General features: G+C 35.6%; 1 protein-coding gene across 1 annotated transcript in view; it reads left to right on the forward strand.

Annotated features, from left to right (window-relative positions):
- The window catches only part of PRDM15 (PR/SET domain 15), a 198,488-nt gene that overhangs the window by 91,696 nt on the left and 87,236 nt on the right, over positions 1-19,556 (forward strand). The window contains exons 6-7 of the mRNA XM_043998592.1: positions 2,554-2,778; positions 4,595-4,727. Coding sequence (XP_043854527.1) covers positions 2,554-2,778; positions 4,595-4,727 — 358 coding nt within the window. The remainder of the gene's footprint in view (positions 1-2,553; positions 2,779-4,594; positions 4,728-19,556) is intronic.

Consider the following 19,556-nt stretch of genomic DNA (forward strand, 5'->3'; position numbering starts at 1 on the left):
TTTATAGAAATAAGAGCCATTCCTCGATTGATAAATTATCAAAGGATATGAACAGTTTTCAGACAAAGTAATAAAAGCTAACTACAGTCATATAAAAAATGCTCTAAATCACTATTGATTAGAGAAATGCAAATTAAAACATCTTTGAGCTACCACCCTACACCTATCAGATTGACTAATATGACAGAAAAGGAAAATGACAAATGTTGGAGGGGATGTGGGAAAATTGAGACACTAGCACTGTTAGTAGAGTTGTATACTGATTCGGCCATTCTGTAGAGCAATTTGTAACTATGTCCAGTGCTATAAAACCAGGCATACCCTTTGACCAAGCAATACCACTACTAGGTCTGTATCCCAAAGAGATAAAAATCAAAAAGGAAAACAACCTATTTGTACAGAAACATTTGTAGAAGTTTTTCTATTGATGTCAAAGAACTGGAAATTGAAATGTCCATCAATTGGGGAATGGTTGAACAAATTGTTGTATATAATTGTGATGAAATGATGAGCAGGATGCTTTCAAGAAAACCTGGAAAGACTTAGATGAACTTATGCAAAGTGAAATGGGCAGATCCAGGAGAACATTGTATACAGTAACAACAGCAGTATTTTATGATGATCAACTGTGAATGACTTAGCTGGTCTGAGTAATACAGTGATCCAACACAATTCTACAGGACTTATGATAAAAAATTCTATCCATGCCCAGAGAAAGAACTGATGGAGTCTGAAAGCAGATCAAACCATACCTTTTCTTTATTTTCCTTGTGCGTGTTTTCCTAGAAAACATGGAAATATGTTTTGCATGACCACACATGTATAAGCTATATCATATTGATTGTCTTCTTAATGGGATGGGGGAAGTAGAGGGAGGTAGGAAGGGAGAGAATTTGTAACTCAAAATTTTTTAAAAAATTAAAATTTGTTTTTACATATAATTTGGGAAAATAGTATTAATTTGTTTAACAAAATAGTAATTCTTGGAAAGATAATGACAATAAAACAATATATCAAAATTTCTGACCTGCAGCTAATAGAGCCCTACAGGGAAAAGTAATATCTGTTTAAAAACATGCATTAACAAAATAGAAGATAAGGACTTGAATATACATTGAGAAGACTAGAAATTCAACAGATAACCTAAAATAAGCACAATAAAAGAGATATTAAAAATTAAAGGGGAAACAGATAAACTGAAAATAAACACTTCAGAAGCTATCAACAAAACTGAAAGCCAGTTCCTTGAAAATACCAAGATTGATGTCTTTAACAAATTTGATTAAAAAGAAGGGTACAGAAATAGAAATCACCAAAATAGCAAATGAACAAGGTGAAATTACAAGAAAACCTGAATAAAAAATTATCAGAGCCTACTGTGCATAGTTATATGTTAAGAAAACTGAGAACACAAAAGAAATAGGTTACTTTCAGAAATACTGAAATGAAGAGAAGGCTAAAAAGGGATCTTAAATAATCTGAAAAGTAGATAGAACTAGATGTTGTAAAGGAACTACCAGTGAATGGCCTCCTGGTCCTGATGGATTGATTCCCAAGAGAATTCTATCAAATTTAAAAACAAACAAACAAAAACTAGTACCATTGCTTATTCTCAAAAGGTTGAGAAAGAAAGCTCTATACCTAACTCCTTTAGAGAGACAAATATTATTCTTTTTTTTTTTTTGGCAGGGCCATGAGGGTTAAGTGACTTGCCCAGGGTCACACAGCTAGTAAGTGTCAAGTGTCTGAGGCTGGCTTTGAACTCAGGTCCTCTTGAATCCAGGGCTGGTGCTTTAACCACTGTGCCATCTAGCTCCCCCTGACAAATATTATTCTAATACCTATTCTGTCTTACCTAATCTAAGGTAAGATAAAGGAGAACTGTAGGCGAATATCATTAATATCGATTCAAATATTGATTCAAAACAAAAATAAATCCTGTCAAACTTACAACAGTAATTTATCTAAGAAATCATTCATTATTATTAAATTGGATTGATATCAAGCATATAAGGATGGCTCAACATCAGGAAAAGAATCACTATAATTGATGATATTTAAAACAATTTTAAAGAATGAATTTTTATTTATTTTTTTTTCATTTATTTTTTAGTGAGGCGATTGGGGTTAAGTGACTTGCCCAGAGTCACACAGCTAGTAAGTGTTAAGTGTCTGAGGCCAGATTTGAACTCAGGTACTCCTGACTTCAGGGCCGGTGCTCTATCCACTGCGCCACCTAGCTGCCCCAAGAATGAATTTTTAAAAAAAATTTCATGAGTGAATGAAAAACCAAGCTAGTGCTTGTTCTAGGCAAAATTCAGACCTAGGTCTCTCGATTTCAAGTTTTTCTACTATATAGTATGCTACCTTTCAGAAAAATAAAAACAAAGCATGATATCCCAAGCTAATAACAACATGAGGGGGAATATTGGTACAATAATATTTATATGTTTGCACATACAAAGAATTTTAACATTAGAAGAGATTTTAGAAATCATCTAGTTTAACTTCAGTGAGATACACAGTATTTCCTGATTATTTCTCTCTTTATAGAACATGTATTGAGTCATCTGGAACAAATCAAAGGTATGCCTCCAACTGGCCATAATGAAATAACTCCAGATAAAGAAATAGAGGTACTTCCTAAGGATACACCTGTTGTTTGTGAAAGTGGCAGTGCCAACAGAGAACCAAAGAAAAAGCCCCGAAGAGGTAAAAAATCCAAAACTTCAAAAGGTGAACAACCTCTTGTTATCATTGAAGAGAAGGAACCAGCAGGTGAGTGGCATTGATCCTTGGAAAATGGTTGCTAATTTGATAATTGGTAGAGTCCCATTTCTTGGGATCAGAGACCTTAAAGATGAAAAGGACTTCAGAGAAATAATTAATCCATGCTTTCATTTGACAGATAAAGAAACTGATGTTCTTAGTGATATATGTAATGCAGTATTTTTAAAAAGATTATCCTGGCATGGTTGTATAGGGTAATTGGAGTGCATAGAGACTGGAATCATGAAATAACTGTAAAGGCACAGGTAATAATAATAAGCAACACATTTCTTTTATAAGTTTAAGTTTTACAAAATACTTTCTTTACAGCAATCCTATGTAGCAAGTAGTAGAAATATAATTATAGTCATTCACAGAGAAGAAAACTGAGGTTTAGAGAGTTTAGAATGACTTGCTAATAGTCTTGCATTTATCAGAACCAGGATTTGAACTGGAACAATCTCAGCTGGCACCAAGCCCAAAGTTCTTCCCACTGTGCAGTTCAGTGAAATGATTAGAGCCAAGAAAATATATTTTTTAATTGTGTCTATTAGATTTTATTGTTGACCATGTGGTTTTGAAATCTCTTAAAATGAAACCAGTGGCCTTCTGTTTACCAGATTCAAGCTTAACAGCCTAATTAGATTATTTTGATTCCACATTAATTCCACAGTTTCTAAAATTTTCCACCTAAGGTTTTTCTAGTGTGCTCAATCAGTGTGCTTCTTAGGGACTGATTTTCCAGATTGTACATTACCTAGTCCTGGCTTCTTTGGTAAGCCTTTTGTGTGGATGGTACTCTCTATCACATATACCAGAAAAGAGGAAGAGTGTAAAGAAAGAAAAATATAATAAAATTTTTTTTTACCCAATCTCTGATACTGTGATCCTGAGATTTTATACTATTTAGTCATTTTTCCTAAAATAAAGCTTGTAGATTATATTATTAATAGATATATTAATATATATGATCTAATTTTGAACATTTTTAAAACATCAAAACTACTTAGCTACAGATTTTCATTAATCATCTCAATATACATTTAGGTACATGTAAAACTCAAAGATTTTACTGGCATATACATTTGAAACTTCTCTTTTTGGTACCTTTGAGAAGAAGGAATGGGGATATTTCAACCTTTACAAAACACAAACATATATACATTGTAACTTATATGCATGTCATAATGAATTATGGCAAATATGGAAAAAATAATTCTGTGTTCTTGTTGTTTTATTCTTAAGGATTTAAAATGTAATTTGCCTTTATGGCAGCATGGTATGGTGGAAAGAACACTGGCAATACATTAAGGACCTGGCATATTAGCATCATGATCATGGAAAATTTACAAGACTTAGAGTTTCAATTTCCTCATTTATAAATGAATATAATAATTACATTATTTATTTAATAAAGTTGTTATAAGCAAAAGACTTTGTAAGATTTAAAGCACTAGATAAATGGTAGCTACTCCAATTCATTATAATCACCATAAACACATTACCAATTTGAGAGCAAGAACTTAATTTTGCTTTCCTGAATATTATACTATCAGGATTCTACAAGCTGACTAAATTGGCCTTGAGTGTTTTATTTGTGGTTGGTTATTTTTTTAAATCCAAACTTACTCTATTTTCATATGATTTTAGTGTGCTTTCATAAACATTTCTTACTTTCAGTTATTTTATCAAATAGCTCAAGTATTATTATTTTGGGGGGGAGCAATGAGGGTTAAGCTCAAGTATTTTTACAAATAATTTGGGTTTTTTTTAATATAATATGTGTATGTATAATTTATATTCCTCCCCCTGGCCCTTTCACCAGTGGATCAAGTGGCAGAAATTATAACAGAAATCCCACCTGATGAAGACCTTAACTCAACTACTGATGAGCGAATTATGGAGCTTGTTTTGGGAAAGCTACCCAGTACTACAAAAGATATCAGTTCAGTTCCAAAGTAAGTCATTGGTTTACCTTTTTGTTCTATCATTGCTGGCAGAATGAGATACCTAGTAAGAAGTATTGGAATTCCTTTTATAAAATAGAAGGTACTCTTCAGGCACTGACTTCATGAAAATGGGCCACTTTTATTTAATATTATGGAGGGTTAAATCATATATTGTTTGACGTGCTTGTCTCCCTATGCAACAAAATCCTTCTGTTCGCCCTTTTATCACTTAGTAATAATAATAATAATTTATTACTCAGTATATTATTCCATCTCTTTTCTTTTCATTGTCAAAGTTCTTGGAAAAAATATTCTGCAGCACTTGACCTTTATTATCTCACCAACCATTTATTCTTCAACCTCTTACATTCTTGCTTCTGTCTCTACCACATTCTTGAAACTGCCCTTTTTAAAATAACCACTGACTTTCTCCTTGACATATTCAATGGCTTTTTCATAGTTTACTTTCTCTTTGACTTTCCTATACATTTTACACTATTGATCACTTCTTTCCATCTTAATATATTCTCTATATCCTTTGTGAGGCTACATTCTTATGTTTCTCTTTCTGCCTACTTGAGTGTTTCTTCTTCATCCCCTCTGCCTCCTTTTTCTTCCTTCTTTTGCCCTCTATATGAATTTATAAATATTTATTTGCAAAAGTTTATCTCTGTTCCTTTAATATACTTCCTTCATTGATGATCTCATCTCAGAATCACAGAATTCAGTCAGTTACAAGGAACCTCAAAGGTCATATTGTCCAAACTATACCTAACAATAATATTTTCCATAATAACAAATCCTTAGTTTGATGCCCTACAATAATGGGAATTAATTACCTCTAAAGTCAAATTACTCCTTTTTGGGACAGGTCTCATTATTAGGAAGTTATTTTCCTTACATTGATTCTAAATCTTTCTGCTACTTACCCTTGTTCTTAATTCTGTCCTCTGGGACTCCAAAGAACATTTTCATTTCCTCTTTCAAGAGACATTGCTCCAAATTACTGAAGACAGTTATCATATTTTTCCTACATCCTTCTTAAGCCACCTTTTCTCCTTCAGAGTAAGTATCCCAAGTTGATTCAACTAATTCTCATATATCAGTGTTCCCTTGTCCTCTCCCCATCCTAGTTTCTAGCCTCTGAACACATTCTAGTTCATTGATTTCTCTTAAAAAATATTAGAACTCAGAACTGAGCCCAGTCCTTGATAACTGCTATGACCAAAACATAGGAAATAGAAGTGGCAGCATGAAACAGTTGAAAAAAACTGGATAAGAGTCCAGAACCCTAGGTTACAATAACCCCCTCTGTTGTGACTTTTATCATTCTGGAGAAATTATTTTCTATTTCTTATACTCAGATTCCTCATTTATAGAATGGAGGGGATTGAACTCTATAGCCTCCAAAGTCTCTTCCAGGTCTAAATTTATACTCCTAAAATCATATGATTATATTGTTTTTGTCATTCTGAATGCAGCTCTTTTATTAGTTCTGCCTAAAATGTCAATACCCTTAGTCTAGTTATGACATTGTTGATTCACTCAGTTTGGAGTACATAAAACATCCAGGTCTTTTTTCATTAAAGTGCTTTCCCATCTTTTATTTGTGTTGTTATTTTTTAAAATACAAGAATATGACACTTCATTTATTCCTATTCATTTTTTTCCTTAATCTTTTTTTCAATTACATGTAAAGATAATTTTCAACATTCATTTTTGTAAGATTTTGAGTTCCAAATTTTTCTCCCACATTCACTTCCCTCCTCCATCCCCAAGACAGCAAGCAATCTGATATAGGTTATATATGCACAAACATGTTAAACATATTTCCACATTAGTCATATTGTGATAGAAGAATCAGAACAAAAGGGGGAAAATCAGAAGAAAGAAGAAACCAAAAAACGGGAAAGTAGTATACTTTGATCTGCATTCAGACTTTTTAGTTCTTTTTCTGTTTGTGGAGAGCATTTTCCATCATGAGTCTTTTGGAATTGTATTACTGAGAAGAGCTAAGTCTATCACAGTTGATCATCTCACAGTGTTGCTGTTACTGCATACAATGTTCTTCTGGTTCTGCTCACTTCAGAACTCAGCATCAGTTCATGTAAGTTTTTCCAGGTTTTCCTGAGATCTTCTTGTTCATCATTTCTTATAGCATAATAGTATTCTATTACATTCATATACCACAACTTGTTCAGCCATTCACCAATTGATGGGCATCCCCTCAATTTCTTTTCTTTTCTTTTTTTTTTTTTTCTGGTGAGGCAGTTGGGGTTAAGTGGCTTGCCCAGGGTCACACAGCTAGTAAGTGTTAAGTGTCTGAGGCCAGATTTGAACTCAGGTCCTCCTGATTCCAGGGCTGGTGCTCCATCCACTGCACCACCTAGCTGCCCCAACATCCCCTCAGTTTCTAACTCTTTGCTGTTGCAAAAAGAGCAGCTACAAATATTTTTGTACATGTGGGTCCTTTTCCCTTTATTATGTCTTTGGGATATAGACCTAGTAGTGGTATTGCTGGGTCAACGGGTATGCACAGGCCCATAGCCCTTTAGGCATAGTTCCAAATTGCTCTCCAGAATGGTTGGATCCTATTCATTTTTGAAAATATATGTTATTTTTAAAATATAATCTTATTTAATGTATTTGACTTCTATAACATCATTTAATCTGCTAATATAAAAGACTACCTTAAAGGCACTTCTCCAACAGGCATCTCCCATGCAGATATTAAAATTATTTAAGATTCCTTGAAAGCTATAGCAAAAGATATAAGCCTGTTAGAAAACTGTCTGCTCACTGACTAATAGACATGAAATAGGGAGATAAATTTTCACCAGAGTTGTTCACTTTTGTTATAAAAGTCATCTAGCATGGAATCCACATTGAAAAGTGATTATTTATGGATGGTAAGGTACTCCAGATGCTCCCTCATAGAAATAAGAAGTTGATAAAAAGTGCTTTTGTACAGATAATGACATGCAGTTTGGACAATGAGTTTTGTACACTGAATTAAATAAGAATATAGCATGCTATATTGCCTTTGGGAGATTGCAATACTCCTTTAAAAATCCTAAGTGCCTCCCAGAAACAAATAGCCATCCTTTTATATATTTTTTAATTTTCTTATTTGTGATATATAATTATATTTTATACATATATCAAACATAGATATAATACATAAAAAGACATATATGACATATTGTAACTTTTCTACATTATTACATTTAAGATATACCTAGATATATTCTAATATATGTAACTTAGTATTTTAATTCCTTAAATAACTGTCTTCTAAATAACAAATACATATTAATTTATATAATTTATATGATAAATTTGTTTAAATATAATTACTATATAAATAATATCTAAATAACTTATAAATGCACTATATATATATAATATGTGTCTATATAAATACATATATACCTCTTGTACCCTTCCCAGCAATACCCCTCCCCTACCTTTCCAGATTAAACATTTTTATTTATACTTTTCTATTCCAATATCTATCCCTCCCTTGCCCCCTCCCCAAGGTGGTAAATAATCTGATATGGGTTATACATATATGATTATGGAAAACATCAGCATATTTGTCACTTAATGAAAGAATGTGAAAAATAGCACGTCCTAATCTCTTTCATCAATATCAGTTCTTTCCCTGGAGGTGGATAGTATGTTTCATCAATATTCCTTTGGGATTAATTTGGATCATTGATAATAGTCAAGTCATTCACAGTTCTTCATCAAACAATATTGCTGTCTCTGTGTGGAGTATTCTCTTGGTTCTGCTCACTTCCCAATACATCATTTCATACATGTCCTAAGCTTCTTTTTAAGCTCTTATTTTTTCAAATAATTTATATAGTATGGAGATTAATTGTTCTTTAAAATTTGCTAGAAATTCACTTGTGAAACCATCTGGTCCCAGAGATTTTTCAACTCATTTAACTTCTTCAAAAACCCAGATGCTATACCACTTGGTGTATACATGTTAAGTATTGATCCATTGTCCATGATAATCCTCAGCAAAATATAGTTTCCCTCCCATCTCCCCTAACTAGATCTATTTTTGCCTCTGTTCTGTCTGAAATCATAATTGCTACCCCTCCTTTCCCTGCTCCAGCCAAAGCATAATAGATCCCACCCCAGCTCTCTACATTCATCCCGTGTGTATCACTCTGTCTCAAATGTGTTCACATTTATAGTTATGACTAACTGTCTGTCTCTCTCCATGCTATTTTTCATCTGTTCATCCTTTCCATTCTGACCCCCTACCCTCTCCTTTCCCACAACTGCCTTACCTATGATCACCACCTTCCCCGATATCCTCTCCCCTGTATCAGTCCCCCTGCCCCCTTCATTGTCACCATCCCTATCTGAACTTCCCAACAGGGTAAGGTAGATTTCTATATCAAACTGAGTGTATTTGTTGTTTCCTCTTTGTGCCAACTTTGATGAGAATAAAATTTAATTTTTGCCCATGTCCCCTTTCTTCCCCTCTGTTGTGATCATTCATTCGTTTAGTTAGTTACTTCCTTTTCATTTATCTATCTATCTATTCATTCATTCATTTATTTATTTTCCCTCTTTGTGTATGTATGTGTGTTCACCCCATTGTTTCTCCCTACCTACTTCTTCCATGCAATTTCTTTTTAGCCCTTTATTTTATTTTCTATGGTGTTCTATCATCAATGTCACCTTATGATCACACCCTGTTTACATATACTCTTTTTTTTTTTTTTTAGTGAGGCAATTGGGGTTAAGTGACTTGCCCAGGGTCACACAGCTAGTAAGTGTTAAGTGTCTGAGGCTGGATTTGAACTCAGGTCCTCCTGACTCCAGGCTGGTGCTCTATCCACTGCGCCACCTAGCTGCCCCCATATACTCTTTTTTTTGTTGTTGTTTTTTGTTTTTGGGTGAGGCAGTTGGGGTTAAGTGACTTGCCCAGGGTCACACAGCTTGTAAGTGTTAAGTGTCTGAGGCCAGATTTGAACTCAGGTCCTCCTGACTCCAGGCTGGTGCTTTATCCACTGCGCCACCTAGCTGCCCCCTACATATATACTCTTTCTAATCATTCTTATATTACATTTTTTAGACTTACAAATATTATCATACCTTAAATATTACCTTATGACCACAAGCTCTTTGCATATACTCCTAATTGCATTAAAAATTACTTTTACAATAAAGTTATTGATAATTACAAATATTATTTTATCATATAAAACTAGAAATAGTGTAACCTTATTAAATTGCTTATAGTTTTTCTTGTTTCTTTTTTACCTTTTTATGTTTCACTTGAACCTTGTATTTGGAAGTCAGATTTCTCATTCAACTCTGGCCTTTTAATCCGAAATGCTTTAAATTCCTCTATTTGGTTAAATATGCATTTTCCCCCCTGAAAGATTATATTCAGTTTTGCTGGGTATGTAATTCTTGGTTGTAAACCTAACTCCTTTGCCTTCCACTATAGTATATTGCAAGCCCAGTGATTCTATAATGTCGATGGCTGCCAAATCCTGTGTAATTCTGACTGTAGCTCCACAGTATATTAATTGTTTCTTTTTGGTTGCTTGCAATACCTTTTCTTTGATCTGTGAGTTTTGAAATTTGGCTATGATGTTCCTGGGAGTTTTCATTTTGGGATCTCTTTCAGGTGGTGATCAGTGGATCCTTTCAATATCTATTTTGCCCTCTGGTTCTAATATTTCAGGGCAATTTTCCTTGATAATTTCTTGAAAGATATTGTCCAGGCTTTTTTTTTTCTTTTGTCATATCTTTCAGGTAATCCAGTAATTCTTATATTATCTTTCCTGGATCTATTCTCTAGGTCATTTGTTTTTACAATGAGAAATTTTACATTTTCTTCTATTTTTTGCTTTTCTAATTTTGTTTTACTGCATTTTTGTGTCTTATCGAGATGCTAGTTTCCATTTGTTCAATTTTAATTTTTAAAGTATTATTTTCTTCATTTACTTTTTTGTAATTTCTTTTCCATTTGACCAAATCTGTTCCTTAGGGAATTATTTTCCTTAGTAATTTTTTTGTATTTTTATATTATTATTTGGTATTTCTTTTTCATGGTTCTGCTGCATCACTTCCAGTCTTCCCTCAACCTCTCTAATTCAATTTTCAAAATCCTTTTTAAGCTCTTCCAGGAATTTATTTTGGGCCTGAGACCAATTTGTATTTCTCTTTGAAGGTTCACCTGCAATCGTTTTGTTACTGTTCTCCTCTGTATTTGTGTTTTCAGATTTCCTTTTATTGAAGTAACTGTCAATAGTCAAACTTTTTTTCATTGTTGTTTTTCTTTCTTTCTTTTTTTTAAACTCAATTTGTGTCAGCTGGGCCCTGGAGGAGTGATCCCTGTGATCTTCAGGCCCTGTGTGGCAACCTGCTGCTGGGTTGTTATGGTAACTTGTTATCTGTTAACAGGCCCTTGAATAGTAATTTTGTTGTGATCTGATAAATCTCTGGGGCTGGTTTTGCTCTAGAAATAATCTCTCTGCTGGGAGTTCACAGGGGTGGGAATCTAATTAAAAAAAAAATTATTTAAAGTTTTGAGTTCCAAATTCTGTCCCTCTCTCCTTCCCCCCACCCAGATGGTAAGCAATCAGATATAGGTTATACATATGCAGTTATGTAAAACATTTCCATATTAGTCATTTTGTACAAGAAGACTCAAAAAAGGGGAAAAAATGGAAGATAGTGAAAAATAGCATGCTTCAGTATGTGTTCAATTAATATCAGTTCTTTCTTTGGAAATGGATAGCATGCTTCATCATTAGTCCTTTGGGATTGTCTTAGATCATTGTATTGAATAGCCATCCTTTTAGTAGTAATGTTTTTCCTGACATTATATGGCTATGTCATGATACATAATGTCTGAAGATTTGAAAATAGATATCAAGAAAAAAGTAAGGATGTCATCAAAGAAGTGTGTGAATGAAAAAGATAAGATGGTCATATTGCATAATTATGAGGGATAACTGAAAAACAGTTACTGTGCTTGATTGATTTATACCAGAAGAAGTTGAGGAAGGCACCCACACATTGGATGGACTTTATGACAAACTTATGGGAGGACATGAATAAGAATTAGAAAGTATGGTCAGTAATATATGGGTTTCCTCATCAGCTTCGAATAATATATGGATTGCCTCCAACAGCCAACACTAATACATAATAACAAATCTTTAGTTTTACTTTCACCTCCATTACATTTGGCCCAGGCTCCATTGTAAAAGTATAAAATAATTAGCCTTATTTTAGGGTATATTTTCATTGATTACAGCACAGATCCATTTGACAATTTGATTAATTTTTTTTAAAAAATTCAGTGATTGTAGAGGAGGTAGAGCCAAAATGGCAGAAAAGAAGGAAGAAGTTCTGTGAGTTTCCCCATACCCTCATCTCCAAATATATCTAGAAAATGAGCCAGACTGTATCCTAATTGGGAAGTCCAAGCCCAGGTTGACGTCAGGAAAAAGATAAAAAAAGTCTATAGACACTGGGGATGAGCTCTAGCCAGGAATAGGCCATGCAAAATATTCTGGCCCAAGGAGCATCTGCATACCAGGCAAGAAGAGATCCCAGATTTAATATAGAGGGACCTAAACTTGTGCAGTATGCAGGAATAGAGGTCAACCAGAAGACTTTCATCATCTCACACTTGGACTGCTGCAGTAGCCTGCTGCTTAGTCTGTCTACCACAAGTCTCTCTACATTCTAGTCCTTCACAATAATTTTCCTTAAGCACTCATCTGACCTACCTAACCCTCCTACTCAGTAAATTTCAGAGGCTTCTTATCGCCTCCAGGTTCAAAGAAAAAATCCTCTATTTGAAATTCAAAGCCCTTCATAACCATCCCTCTCTATCACCATTTCAGCCTTCTTATGCCTTAAACCCCCATACTCTTCACTTCAGTAACATTGGCCTACTTCCTGGTGTCTTCAAATAAGACATTCCATCTCTTAGCTGTGGGCATCTTCTCTGGTTTTCCCCCATACTGAAATGCTCTCCCTCCTTATCTCTGCCTACTGGCTTGCATGGCTACCTTCAAGTCTCAGCTAAAATCTCTTCTACAGGAAGCCTTTCCCAATCCCTCTTAATGTGAATGCCTTTTCCCTATTAATTATTTCCAGTTTACTGAATGTAGCTTGTTTGTATTTGTTTGCATATCATCTCTCCCATTAGACTATGAAATCCTCAAAGGCAGGAACTCTTTTTTTTTTTCTGTTTTTTTGGGGGGGTGGGGGGTATCCCTAGCACTTAGTATCATACGTGGTTCAAGTATGTACTTACTAAATTATTATTGAGTAATTGATTTACTGACTCACTGTCCAGTTCAGAATCATATATCCACAGTAGATTAAGGAGGGGACCTGTGTCTAGGGAAAGACATTCCAGAGTAAGGAGAGGTTCCTGGCCTTTTACTATGTACCAAACAAGGAAGAAATTCAAAAGCAAACAACAGCTATGTGATTCAGACTTGGAGGTGGACTTGGAAGTGGAGCTAGGTCTAAGTTCCAACCTCCAACCCAATCTGAAGCTTGCAGCAGAATGAACAGGGCAAGAATCCCAGGCCAAAGAGGAACCTGTAGAATTGTCATTCTGAACCAACGAAGCTTTCTAGGTGGCTGATAGTGGCTGAATCTAACAGCAGTCTACTAGAACTCCAAACAGGACAAAGCCCATGTTGCTCAGACTAAAACTCAGGTCAGAGGGCAAAAATCCAACTTTACCCTGGATCAGACAATTATGGAAGCACTGAAAGGCTTCATTCAGGTCTGCAGTCTGAGATGTACCTGAAATTCTTAAAAGTCGTCCTGTGGGTAGAGCTCTGGGCCTGGAGTCAGGAGGACCTAAATTATAATCCAGCCTCAGATACTTAAGAACTGTGAAACCCTGAGTAAGTCACTTCATTTCTGTTTGCCTTGGGTTGCTCAACTGTAAAATGGGGATAATAACAGCACCTACCTTACAGGGTTATGATCAAATGAGATATTTGAAAAGCACTTAGTAGGCAATATACAAATTCTTGTTTCTTTCCTCCTTTTCTGGTACTCTAAGAAAGCCTCAGCTTTAGAAATGTAGAGTCTAGCCCTAACATAAAATCCAAAGTCAGGAACAAAGGCTTGGAAGGATGAGGCAAAAAAAAAAAAAAATCCCACCATAAAAAGCTATTTTGGCAACAGGGACACTTAAACCAGCAGCCCAGAAGAAGAAAATGAGTCCAAAACAGTTACAAGCAGAACCTCAATGAAAAATACAGTTTGCACACAAATTCAACTAGAATTTCTGGAAGAGATGTTTGTTTGTTTAAGAGTGAAAAACGTCTTTAGAAATTAAATGAGAAGACTAGAACAAAAAAAATGGAAAGAAAAGAGTTATAAAAAAAGAATTGGGGGCAGCTCGGTGGCGCAGTGGATAAAGCACCGGCCCTGGATTCAGGAGTACGTAAGTTCAAATCCAGCCTCAGACACTTGACACTTGCTAGCTGTGTGACCCTGGGCAAGTCACTTAACCCCCATTTCCCCGAGAGAAAAAAAAAAAAAGAATTGGGAAGGGAAATAATAGCTTAACACAACTAAATTTAGAATGATAGATTGAGTCAAGATTTTGTAGGACTTAAAAGCTAAATAGAGGCATTTTTGTTCTATCATAGACACATTAGGAAACCATTGGAATTATTGAATTAGAAAGGGATATGGTCAGCTATACACTTAAGGAAAAATATCTTGGCAGCTATGTGGTGGATTGATTGGAATGGGGAGATTCTTGGGCAGGGAGACCAGTTAAGAGGCTGATGCAATAATCTGATCAGGAGATGAGTATATTGGATAAAGTGCAGGACTTGGACTTAGGAAGTCCTGAATTCAAATCCAGCCTCCCAAATTCTAGCTATGTGACCCTGAGCAAGTCATTTAACCTTTCACTGCCTTGGTTTCTTCATTTCTAAAATAGTGTGATAGTACCACCTACCTACCATGGTTTGTGTGAGGATAAAATTAGATAATATTTGTAAAGCAGTTGCAAACCAACATTATATTAGTGCTAGCTGTTATTATTATTATTATCATCATCATCATTACTGGATGATCCAGAACTAAGATGCTATCTTTGTGAGTAGAGAGAAGGGGAAGACACAAAAGATGCTGTGAATATAGAAACAGCAAGATTTGGTAACTAATTGAATATGTGAGTTAAGGAAGGTTGAGGAGGCCTTGAAAATGCTGAGGTTAGGAACCTGAAATACTAGAAGGAGATTGGTGCTTTCAACAGAAATAGAGAATTTTGGAAGAGGGGAGAACTTAGAGGGAAAAATAAGTTTATTTTGGACAGAGTAAGTTTAAGATGTTTACTGGATATCATATTTGGAATGTCCAAGAGGCAGTTGGTGATGCTGGACTGAAACTTAGAAGTTAGACTTGAGCTGTATTATAGATCAGGAAGGCTCCTATAGTTATCTGGACTACTGGAGTTACTAAGAGAGAACATAGAGGGAAACAAGAACAAGCCTAGGGCAGAACCTTAAGGGATCCATCCACGTCTATTCATAACCTACAGTTTAGAGGCATAATATGGATAATGAGCCAGCAAAAGACTGAAAAAGAGACAAATAGGAGGAAAGAGTAATGTCAGGAAAACACAGGAGGAGAGGGTGGTAAACAGAGTAATATACAGCAGATAAAAAGGATGATGATTTTTTTTAAAAGACCAGCAGCTTTGGCAACTCAGAAATAATAACTTTAGTAAGAGCAGGTTCTGTCAAGTGATGTAATTGGAAGTCAGATTGCAAAGAATTGAGGAGTGAGAAAGAGCAGAGGAAATAAGGACAGCAATTATAGACAGCTTTTTGTTTGTTTGTTTTTGTTTTTTTTATAGACAGCTTTTTCAAGAAATTTGTCTTAGAAGGGAAGACATAAAGAGATAGCTAAAAGGGATGTCCACTGAGGGTTTGGTTTGTTTTTTTTTAAGGATGCAGATGAGCATATTTGAGCCCAGTAGGGAAAGAACCAGTTGATAGGGAGAGGTTGAAGATCCACGAGAGCAAAGGATAATTGACGATACAGTCTACTAGAGAAGAGAGAAGGTGATGGCATCAAGTTCACATGTAGGGTTTAGTCCTAGTGAAGAGAAGTGCTGCTGCTTTGTCAAAGACTTGAGGGAAAAGAGAAGAATAGGAGGTGACATCATTTGAGATGAGGAGAAAGAGCTCACATTAAGTGGCATCAATTTTTTTCAATAAAGTAAGAGACAATATCATCAGCTGCAAGAAAGGGAGGAGGAGGAGGAGGTGTGAGACTTGAGGAAAGAGGAGTTTTGAAATAGTTTTTGTGGGAATGAGATAGAAAATCAATTAGAGAGGAATAAAAGGAATACCTTGTAGTGAGGGACTGACTCATGTTGAATAAAATGACTTTGTAATTAATGTACCAAATCAGCTTTGTTGTGACATTTTTACCTGCATTGTTCAGGTTACAAGGGGGAATTGGATGGTAACAGTAATCTAGAACCAACATTTGACATCCTCCCTAATCCAGAACTAACCTTTGGCAAAAGAAGAATGGTGATAGGACAAGAAGAGAAGGGATTCAAGATCAGAGGAGAGCGTATTGAGGTGGCTATCCTATTGAGATTGTATTTCTTAGGCTCTTACCCTGCTCTGACTTCACTTATTGGTAATAGTGAGATCTAGGGTGTCATCATCCACATTTGTGGTTATGGTGAAGTGAAAGAATAAATTAGGCGATTTAAGGACAGGATTTGGGAGATTAGGGAGTTTAAGGATCATCTGTGTGGATATTAAAATCACCTGATATAAAGGCAGGGCAGCTAGGTGGTACAATGAATAGAACACCAGACCTAGAGTCAAGAAGTCCTGGCTTCAAATCTGGCCTCAGATATTTGCTAGCTGTGTGACCCTGGACAAGTCACTTAGCCCTGTTTGCCTCAGTTTCCTCATTTGCAAAATGAGCTGGAGAAGGTATCTTTGCCAAAAAAAAACCCAATGCGGTCATGAAGAATTGAACATGATTGAAAATGGCTGAATAACAATATAAAGGCAGGAGTTGGGAAAGGAGAGAAAATGATAAAATGGATCAAACTGCTAGAGAAAAGTAGAATGACTGGGGTGGGGGTTGGGGTAGGGGTGGTTCATATGCTACAGTTACTATGATTTGAGTGGAAAATTTCATTTTACTGTACCTTGAAAGTTTGCTAACTAAAGTAGATTAAGGAGAATCTGAAATGATGACAAGCTGAGAGTATTCCAACTACCATTCCATATTACTGCATTGGGAAATTATAGGAGAAGGTATAGGTAGTGCTAGAAAAGACAGCTAGGGATTGTCAGTCAGAGGAGAGCCGGATCTCAGTGACAGCCAGTAGGTGGAAAGAGTGTGAAAAAAAAAGGCCAGTGATGGGGGGAGGAGGGGTGGCCATGTGGATATCAAGAATGCAAGAGGACATAGTAAAAGCGGTAGGTGGGATTCCTCATATTTCTTAATTGTAATTGTATAATAATATCCTATTACATCAATATACCATAATTTATTTGCCTTTTCCTATAGTACATTTCAGTTGATTCCAGCTTTTTTATAAATACAAATAATACTACTAGACATCTCTCTGAACAGATAACTTTTTTTCCTTTCTGATAACAAAGGGTATGAATATTTTTGTAACTTTTGCAGAGGACTGACAGATTGGATATCACCAATTTGCAATTCTCCCAGCAATGAGTGAGTGTCTCTGTTTTTTCTATCTCTTTTCAATTTCACTTTATCAGATACAGGTCATCATTCTAGTCTTTAGAATCTTTCTTTAGATCTTAACAGCCTATGTGTCTGTTGTCACTCCCACTTTATGTCATTTGAAAATTTGATAAGCATTCCATCTGTACTTCAATAACTCGATCATGTATCTTGATTTGAACAGTACAGGACCAAAGGAAATGCCCAGAATATTCTACAAGAGGCATCTTTCTAGGTCGACATTGTTTCATTTATCTTGTTTTTTGGGTCTCATAATTCAAACAGTTCTTCATTTAATTATACTTATCATCTAGCCCACATTTCTCTAATTCTTTCTCAAGGCAGACAATAGACACTTTATGAAAGGCCTTGTTGAAATCCTAGTTTGCTATTTCTACAACTTCTTAATTAGATTTTAAAAGGAAATGTAATTAATATAGCACCATCTATTTTTAATTGCTTTTAATGACTGCTACTTCCTTAAGTATTTGTTAATAATTCCTTTAATAATACATTGTACTTATTTTCCCTTCAGTGCCAGACTAATTTTTCTAATGTTAGATTTGTTCATATCACCCTCTTGCCTAAAAACTTTCAGTGGCTTCTCATGGCTTAGAAAAGAGTTCAAATTCCCATGGCTTCAACTATTAATTCTATGTATAGTGATTCGTGATATAGACATTTAACCCTAACTTCTTCTTAGACATCTCCTCTTACAGGTAACACTATTATCTCATATTCAGCATGTCTAAAATTTTATTTTTCCTTCAATACCTACTCCTACTTAATTTTTATTTAAAACCTTGAGGTCATCTATCTCCTCTCTGTCTTCTGCCTCATATCCAATCAATTTCCAAGTCTTAATGGTTTTACCTCCACATTGTCTCTTGGATCTGTCCACTCCTTTCTATTCCCTCCCTTATTCATCTTTGCTATTGGACAATTGCTATAACCTCCTAATCAGTTTAACTGCCATCTTTTAAGAAACAGATTCTAAAATTTCACCTCTTCTAATGTCTCTCCTAAACACCATGCTAGATTAATAATTCTGATAAAGAATATCTGGTCATGTCATTCCACTGTTTACAAACTGACCTCATCCTGCCTAATGCTTATCAATGCCTTACTTCATCAAGTTTGTGTACTCTGTCCTTTTCTGTTAACATGATCCTTAGTTTTTCTGCCTCTATCTTTGCCTTAGAACTTGTTCCAGTGTGAGAGAGACATCAGATAGCTCTTTTTTTTTTTTTAAAGTTATTATGGCTTTTTGCTGAGTCCTGTTCACTGGGGAAGGGCTATGAGCAAAAGCAAAAGCAAAGAGGGTGAACAGAGAGCTTGCCTGTCCAAAGCATGTAGGAGATGGAGAAGAGGGAAGGATTTTCTAGAGGATCTGGATGGTCACTCTCAAAGGCATCACCTGGGCTGGTCAGGGTGTAGCATTGCATTAAGGTCCCATGGTACCTCTCTTTATAATAGGCAGAAAAACAGGATTGGGACCTGGCTAAGGGAAGTCAGAGAATTTTGATGACAGGAATTTTTTTTTGCCTAGTCTGTCTTGTGTATGCTTAAGTTAATGGTTTACTCCCCAGGGGCAGATCCAGCTGGGAGTGGAGGTAGGAAAGATTATTGGGAAGAAATCCAAATTCGTTTCAAGGCGATCTTCTCCTTATCCTATGTTCAGTGAGGCCTCTTCCTAGCATAATGTGGAAGTGGAGGATGAAAGGGATACAAGTGTACATAGATCAGGAGAAAATAGGAAGATATAGGTGTTCCTAGACACTGACGAAGAAGTAAAAAATGTACTGGAGGAGGCCTTGAACATCTTGCCTTTCCTTGGGGCCCACAGTGACTCTGGCTTTAGGGAGAGAATATCCTCATCCTACTCTCCCACCCCTGGGTACAGAAAGGTGTCTTTAAAGTAAATCTAGTCCCCAGGTTTTCTGGCTATAGCTGTGGAAACACCCCACTGTAGTGAGAATCCCTCCCTTGAGAATGCCAAAAACTCGGGAAAAGACTTTGCGGGATTTTTCTCAAATTCAGGAATGCTGAAAGAGGGGGAGGGGGCGGTCAGTG

This window comes from Dromiciops gliroides, chromosome 3 (genome assembly GCF_019393635.1).
Source record: "Dromiciops gliroides isolate mDroGli1 chromosome 3, mDroGli1.pri, whole genome shotgun sequence".
Classification (NCBI taxonomy): Eukaryota; Metazoa; Chordata; class Mammalia; order Microbiotheria; family Microbiotheriidae; genus Dromiciops; species Dromiciops gliroides.